An 8,446-nucleotide genomic window follows, 5' to 3' on the forward strand; every position below is an offset into this window, starting at 1 on the left:
AAGAAGGATTTGATTGTGAATAGCTGTGCTGTACTTTGTGCAAGATTTTTGGGTGAACTTTTATCGCGGATGATAATTATCCTGCCAGATATCTGTCTAATTGACTGTTTATTGACAGCTAAGTGCATTGATTTGTTATTAATCAACTACAGTATTTCAAGGACGTAATTCAATACTATACATTGTCAATTCAGTCCGGTGTCTGCTTAATAGAGGTTTTTAACAATAGAAATTAGCAAAGTACAATAATTTATTTTAGTGTCTACGTCCGCTTAATAAAGGTGTCTGCTGAATAGGGGTTCATTATAAAGGGAAATATAAACGGTAACCAATAATTTTGGGAGCCAGCTTAGTGTCGGCTTGATAGAGTGTGTCCGCTTAATTGGGTGTCCGTTTAATAGAGGTTTCACTGTATTTAGTTTTTATTTGCACGACCTCACAAGCTGCAGAGCTTTAAGATTTTTATCATGCTACAATAAAGGCTGCCTCTCTGTTTATCAGTATCTTAACTCACCACTTCTTTCACATAAATAATACTGCCCTCTAATGAAGACTGCTGAAAAAGTCACAAAAATATACCATGAGCTGAAGAATATAAGGTAAATATATACACTTCAATGGTACAACTTACAGTATCTGAAAGAGAAAATTGATCCTTGCACTTATCCGGACAATTTAAGCAATTGTGTCATATACATGTACACACCTGGAAAATCCAGTGGCTCCAACGGGATTCAAATCCATGACCTCTGCAATGCTCTATCAACTGAGCTACACAGTTGGAAGCAGGTCAATATGTGTTGGGCTCTTGTGTTCTCGTGAAAGGACTTGATGGAACCACAAAAGAGTAAGAAGCAAACAAATGCAACTGAACTGTAACGAGTTATCACTCAAACGAGCTCAGGGAAATGAATCTATACAACCAAAAACTCCAAGTCCTCCAAATATGCTTTCAGAACACCTGTGTAGACTAAAATTTAGTTTGTGATTGAACGTTTCATACTGACTTGGCATATTCCAGTTTTTGCAGGAACACAACCCATGAAGCCTTGTGTCTTTTTGCATGTATATATGGTTCATTCATTCCAGATGACATTTAATTTGAACAGAGTTAGCAACTCTGATTTGAACGTGGAAAATCACATATGCTGTTTGGTTGACCCGTGGCCCTTGAGGGCGAAGGGTCTAACTGTTTTAGTATCACCCAACTAGTTGGACAGAAAAGGCAATAATAAAGTTAGCAAATGCAAGTTGAAGAAATATTTATTTGGGAATAAAATGAAAGAAAGCGTCACACTTTTCGCTACTCGAGGACTATTAATAATAGCCCTCTAGTAGCATGGCCAATCAAAAAGCAGGATATGCATTAGTCCACTAGTTGGGTGATACTGAATCATTATAGTGCCATGGTCTTACGTACAGTTGTAAATAGCTGGGCCCTGAGAAGACATGTGGTTACTAGTAAAACACCAAACCCAAAAAGGTTGAAGAAAATAAAAGGGAATCGAGATACAAAGGCTTTGAGGCTGACATGTTGATCATTTTAAAGTTCCCTTAAAACTTCTTTTTCGCCACATGTTTAAGCGTGTACTCTAAGCTTCTGACAGCTTTCCAAAATAAAAGTTCACTGAAGTTCTCCATGTCCGATGAGGTTAGTATCTGGATGGCAGACCTCAAAATATACGACTTGCTGTGTCAGAAACATAGGACCGAAAATTCTATTTTAACCTTCAAAAATGCAAACTAAGCAATGTACAGATTTTGTTAGCCTGTATGCTTTACGCAAAACAAATAAATAAATATTGGTAGGCAGTTTTTAGGAAGAGCAGAAGCAAGTTTTCAGGGAGTGTCAATCGAGAATAAAATATTTTGCCATCAGTAACAAAATTTCAATGAAAACAACATGAATTTTGAATCGCCAATATACAAAATTACCATCGGCGAAAAAAAACATTTTGGGAGATTTTTGCTACATTCGATTTTTCTATTGTACTTTTGGCTGCATGAAAGCATCGTCAAATTCAGCACTCGCTGTGATCAAGTAACCTTGCATGTTTACTAACACACTCGCGACACAAAGGATACATCTGTGTCAAAATGATGGCAAGACCCCGGGTTTTTGTTTTTGTTAGTTTTTTTTTCTTTCAACTGATATAAAGTTTGACAAGAAACATGCAAATTCAACACAAAGATCACAATCGCCCAACTCTTGAGGTTGGCCGTTTTTTCTGCAAAGTAAAACATTTTACTCTCCTAGCCGAGGTTATTTATCACCAGGTAACTCCATCGTTTTGGAAATAGCAGCTGCTTTTTTATTCATCAGCGTCACAAATTCTTCCCGATTTCAGGGCTCATTTGTTGAAACTCAAGCACGATTCCAACAGACCTGTTTATCTTCATGATTTATGCACACGCTGTGGGCCTATTGGCACTACAGACTTACACTCTTACAATCCGGTGACAATTTGTATGCTACACCTGTTTCGCATGGGGTGGGGTGTTGCGGCTGGGTTCCCTGTTAACATTATTGCGCCCTTGGCATCACGTGATGTTTTTCTGGTTTTTCACTTTTTTGACACATTTGTATGCTGAGTGTGTCACCCTGTTTTTACGAGCGAATTTGTTTGCGAATTTGTCAATAAACTCAGTTAAAATGGTGACTTGCCTTTACAACATCTAAATAATTTATATCAACAAATGCATCATTTAATATTTCTTGGGGAGGCTTTGCAAGAAAATGTTTTTGATGTGGCTTCAATCTGTGCCAAAGTGTCTCAGCAGTAAAATAATAATTATGTTGCAGCATTTTTTTAAGGAATCTCTTTATAAATATATAAATGTCCTTTTCTGAATGTTTTAAGGGGTTTAAATTTAATTCCCCCTTGAAGTAATACGTATCACAATGTAAAAACTACATGTACTATACATTGTAAGTTTAAATAACAGGTTGAGAGCTGTGGGGAAAGTATAGGTCCTCTCTTGCTCCCTGCATATAATGTGTTACATGGAGACATCAAATTGGCTTGCTCAGAGGTTTGAAATTCTGCGCATCCTCATCGCTTTAAATGTCCAAAAGATTACTATCGAGTGCAATACTATGAAGCTTGTGACAAAATTAAAACGGAATTAGAAAGCCAGTTCAACCAAGCCCAGTTAAAGCCAGTCTCTAACTTAGAGAAACTTCATGTGGGCGCAGCAAACAGCGACGACTTCAGCGAACATTTGGAAGAGTTGCAAAGCTGTTGCTTTGGAACTGATATACATGTAGATTGTGGCCGGCTTGGGCACCAGCTTTACCTCGTGCATGACGCAGTGAAAACAACACTTCCCAAAGTACTACTAGTGCCACGGAAGACTTACAATAATTATTGTATATGTGTAACACCAATAAACCAGGTTTATTTTCCCAAACTCGCTCAAGAAAAAAAATAAAATAGGTTGATTTTACCCACAGGTATGTGTTCCCGAAACGATTTTTATCACGATTCGAAATTCAAGAGATTAAAATAATTCAATCACTTAGCAAGAAATCAAAATAAATGTCACAAGTTCAGTTCAGTGGTGTGACGTAGTCACACTGTCACAGAACGTTTTCCATGTTAGAAAATAAAGTTAGTTTCATAGTTTCACATTAATTGCCTAACTGGTGAATTCAACAGTAGATTTCGCTGGAAAAACCGATATCACACTCATCCCTTTGTGATTCATGCGATCAGTCAGTTTTTCAGGTGAAATTAACCATGGAATTCACCAGTTAGGCAGCGAAGAAAATGACATAGAGTGGTTTTCAATTGAGTGTCGAAAGTAATTAGCTACTTGCTTTGGTTTATGATTACTTCACTCAGTGATTGGTTCAAAGTTCTCGCGCCACTTTTTCAACCAATCAAAAGTGAAACCAAAACCAATCGTAGCTTGCGTGTGCACATTTTCCCGCGCTTTGTGTCGGCTGCGTGTAATTACGTCGAGTTTTGATTGGTTTACCGGATTGTCTCCATCCTTTTTGATTGGCCAAAGTAATTACTTTGGTTTTGGTTTTACGACACTCAATTGAAAATCGCTCTAATTAAGCAATTTCCGGGAAAACCAGAAGGCGGACAGTTCCAAAGCCTTTTGTTTTCACTAATCCTACAGCCAGCACGAATAAACAAGCTGGGAGCTCCGCTTTTAGGCTTGGCTAAATCTATATATTAATTACTGAGACTACATTTGTTTAAGAATATCCCCCCCCCTCAATATCTTCATTCCCCCCCCCCCCCTTCCTTGTCATATTAAATGAAGTTTCCCTTAAAGAGGGAGAAGCAGCACTGGAAAATAGAGTAATTTAATTTTAAATTAATTAATGAGCAGGCTGGACTGGTCGTATGGTAAGCAGACAAGTTATAAAAACAGCTGGTCCCAGTTGTTCAATCGATGGATAGCGCTATCCGCCGGATAAATCACTATCCACTGGATAACTCAATCGGTTTTGCTAGTTTTTATCTGCTGGATAGTGCTATCCACCGGATAAATCATTATCCAGAGGATAGGTATTAGCGAAATTAAAACCAATAATTTGCGCTATCCCGTGGATAGTGCTATCCATCTTTTGAACAACTCGGGGCCTGATGTCAAAACCATAAATAAATAATACCTGAGCTTTTAGTCTTACATAAATACAGATATATGCCGACTTATACCATGGGAGTTGAATAATTTAAGCTTACTTACTTTTCAAGGCAAGATATAAGCATCCCAACTCTGTATAGGAACTCTGTGAACTGAGCTGACGCGCTGGAGCGAGCCTCGTTCCCAAGATCGTTTCCATTTCCTTTCACTTTGTCGACCGATATCATGGCGGATAGTTGCGAAGTACAAAACAAAAAACAATCATCAAACACAGGAATGCTTCAAAATACGGCATCTCTATCAAGCCAATACAGCAGTGCATCTTCAAGCCTTTCTTTCCGTCAACAAGGAACTCCATTTTCCCAAACTCAGCAACCATGGACTGTTCTTTGGTACTGGATGCATTCTCAGTATTATCAGCATTATTATCACCAACTTTGCTCGTACATGCATTATTGGCAGGCTGTTGCTTCGCTGTCCATGTACCAAGGAGCTTTCCTTCCTCAATCAGGAACCAATCAGGCATCACAGACAGTAGATAACGGACAATATCCTCACCAGAATCCGGCCTTTGCAAATAACCGACAGCTAAATAACGGCGTCGGTTTCCTACCAGGGATAAGGGCACCGTGGGTTTTTCCAGGGCAACGAACACTCACAACATCAGGTATCATATTTACTGCAAACCCCTTTTTACAAAGGGAGGCTAACGTTATTTCTAATTATTAGAAAGGCACAACACAGCAGCCACAGCACCAGGGACTCCATCCCCAGGGACTCCATCCCCAACTCTTTTTGAATAGTGGGTGGGTTCTCTCAAGACCCACAGGGAACTTATGAACATGGAGGATATTTGTGAGACGGGGTTTATGGTTTTTAGTCTTTATCCGAGAAGACTTGAAAGTCTAACCATTTGCAGATGAAATTACAATGAAGCACTTACTCCTCACTTATTATATGAGTTTTGGGGCTCGAACCCGCATAACAGCCCGGTGCTCAATCAACTGGTGCATGCTAATTGTGGGAGCATTGCCCTCTTAAAAGAAATATATGAGAGCACTCAAGTGGAGGAAGAAAGGCTAATGGTGATGCGGTACACCAAGTCATCAGGTGTCATATCAAGGGTGCCCTTCAGGAGGCAGATGGACGTGAGCTCATTGTATCTACACGTAAACCCAGATGATTTGCTAAAGCTGACACACTTGATGTTGATGGAATTCACTGGTTGCAACAAAATACCCTTTTCAGGCAGAGTAATCAATTAATTCCTGTTGGGTAAATCATTTAACCCATTGACACCTAAAATGCCTAGGATGCCCCTCATTGACAATCATGTGGCATTAGAGTAAAATTAGGAGTCAATGGGTTAAGGATGTAAATTAATTGACCACCTTTATAATTTGATTTTTGATAATGATTTTATCAAGCAATCCAATAAAAGTTTGACAGGAGTCGGCACTTTTGGAAAAGACAGGTCAAACATGAGCAATTTTGTATGTACATGTAGTTTCCAGAATAGTTTAACATCACAGTTGCTGCCCAGGGAACAAGGTTATTGTGATAGATTGTAGCAATTGCCTTGCGTTGCTGTATTGCATGTCGCATTTGCAAAGCAATTTACAGATTTAGGATTGGCAGTGGCTGAGGATTGGTTTACTGAAGTTGTGACTTGATTTATAACTGATTTGGGGTTGAATTAATTTTTGCGTGAATTTCTTGTGAGAATTTTTTTCCCCGTGTTACCCAGGAACTACCGGTAATCATTTAGTTAAGAAAATACTGGGTAGCTGAAATTCATAATAGTAGCAATACTTGCTGAAAAATGGATTCAAAGAGCTGTCATTACACTAGAGGCTGGATGATGTTGCACTCATGTCTGCGTGAACTTTCTCCGTAGCTTGTGAAGTACACATTGCTCCCATCTCGAAAAGAGTTTATGCAGAATTACTTGACTTTGCCTTTTTGTACCTGACCAAGGTGCTGGTCCTTTCAATTTACTAGTAAGTACCAGTTATTGCAGATACACCCACCCTACACAGGCCCGTAACCAGGGAGGATGCACAGGGTGCATTTGCACCCCTCCCCCCGCAGGTCCCAAAGGTCCGTATTTTGATACTCATTTTCCAAGTTAAGGAGTGCAGCCGGTTAAACTGAAGTTTTGAACTTAGCAGTGATATTTAAACATAATCAAAGAATGGAAAAGCAGTAATATATTCACTCGGAAACTAAAACCAGCTGCACTCTTGTAACCCAAGCCATTCTGAACATTTGAGCACACAGATGTCCAAGCTTAACTAAGGGTGTCTTTTTTTGGGAAAATCCAAAAACAGATTTCTGATCTCGGATTAATGGATTCTTTAGCGTCAAAAAAACCCAAAATCTGCTAAAGGGTTATTTTCCATGACAACAAAAACAAACAAACCCAGAGTTGCGTGAAATTTTTAAAAACAACAAAAAATAGCCATTAAGTTTGTTTTGGAGAAATTCTTAAATGGAAATGCCATCAGTAAAAAAAAGTACTGTAGGGATCGATAAAAAGAAAATTATGAGGAAAAATGTGTAGGAAAGGTGCTAACAATATTATTGGCGATAAGAGTACAGACCATGCTAAACCACATTTCGATTTGTTTTTTACCACAATATCAACTTCAAAGGAATGTTTTTTTTCAGAGCGCGTGCTGAAAAAGGCATTGCACGACACATTGATGCGGGCAGTGTGGTATGGACTCTTATCGACAACGGCAATTAGCCAATTGGATTGTGAGATTAGCAGCAATTGTGGTAAAAAAATTCAGTTCCTACCGTGTACCTTTGCTGTTACAATTTCTCATGTATTGCTACTTTCCTAAATAAACGGATCAGACAATAAAAAATACATTTTGGTAGTTTGGTCCACTTTGGCCTTTGGCCTCATTATCACCCCCCCCCCCCCCCCCCCCCCATATAAAATCCTGGTTACAGGCCTGCTACAGTAGTTTTTTAGTATTACTCCTTTCTAAAATTCTTTCTAATTAACCAAGCTTGTGTTTACTTGTGTGCTTGTTTATGCGGGTGTGCTTGTTTTCTTTTTAATTTCATGCAGTTCAAGAAAAATTCATTGCCAAACTGGTGAATTCCAAAGTAAATTTCACTCGAAAAACCGATGTCGTACTCGTCATTTCATGATTCATGCGATATTGGTTTTTAGCCTAAAATTTACCGTGGAATTCACTAGTTAGGCAATTAATTTTTCTATAGAAGGAAGCAAAAAAAATGATTTAATTGTTAATGCAGCAACCAGAAACATAGAAACATCAAAACGTGGACAACAATTTATTCGAAATCTTTTATTTTCACTAACCCTACAAGCAGTAAGAATAAATAACCAGGGAGCTCTGCTTTTAGGCCTGGCTAAATCTATATATTAGTCTACCACTGTGATACAGTTATACATGTAGTTAATCAATCTTGTTTCTGTAGAGAGGGCTGGACTAAAATTAAAATTTGTCTGTCTCCATAGTGATGATTTGGAGAGGTACAATGAGCTGCAATACATGTTGATGACTGATGATGCAGCAAGTCTCAAGGTCATTGAAGAACTTCTGGTGCAAGCTTTAGTGTACAGATTGATGGTGTTTGCATTTGAGGTAATGTTTGTCTTTTGGAGCAATAATATTTATTTATTCTCCAGGGGTTAAAGCTGTTTGTAAAACAAAATGCCTCATGTGAGCACCAACCACCACCATGTGTACTTGTTGTGGTTTAATTTTCTTTTTGGTTTGAATTGAACCATACTAAAGAAATTGTTTCCCATTTATGAGTTGGTCGCTTCTCTTCATAAAAAGTTTTTAATTCAACGGAA

At 38.5% G+C, this 8,446-nt stretch overlaps 1 protein-coding gene across 1 annotated transcript in view; it reads left to right on the forward strand.

The window, feature by feature from the left end:
• Nucleotides 1–4,814: 4,814 nt before the first annotated feature.
• Nucleotides 4,815–8,446, forward strand: part of LOC138003745 (uncharacterized) — a 22,731-nt gene continuing 19,099 nt past the window's right edge. The window contains exons 1-3 of the mRNA XM_068849966.1: nt 4,815–5,272; nt 6,503–6,605; nt 8,105–8,231. Of these exons, the coding sequence (XP_068706067.1) occupies nt 4,831–5,272; nt 6,503–6,605; nt 8,105–8,231 (672 nt within the window). The 5' untranslated portion in view covers nt 4,815–4,830. The remainder of the gene's footprint in view (nt 5,273–6,502; nt 6,606–8,104; nt 8,232–8,446) is intronic.

Source organism: Montipora foliosa, chromosome 5, assembly GCF_036669935.1.
Source record: "Montipora foliosa isolate CH-2021 chromosome 5, ASM3666993v2, whole genome shotgun sequence".
NCBI lineage: Eukaryota > Metazoa > Cnidaria > Anthozoa > Scleractinia > Acroporidae > Montipora > Montipora foliosa.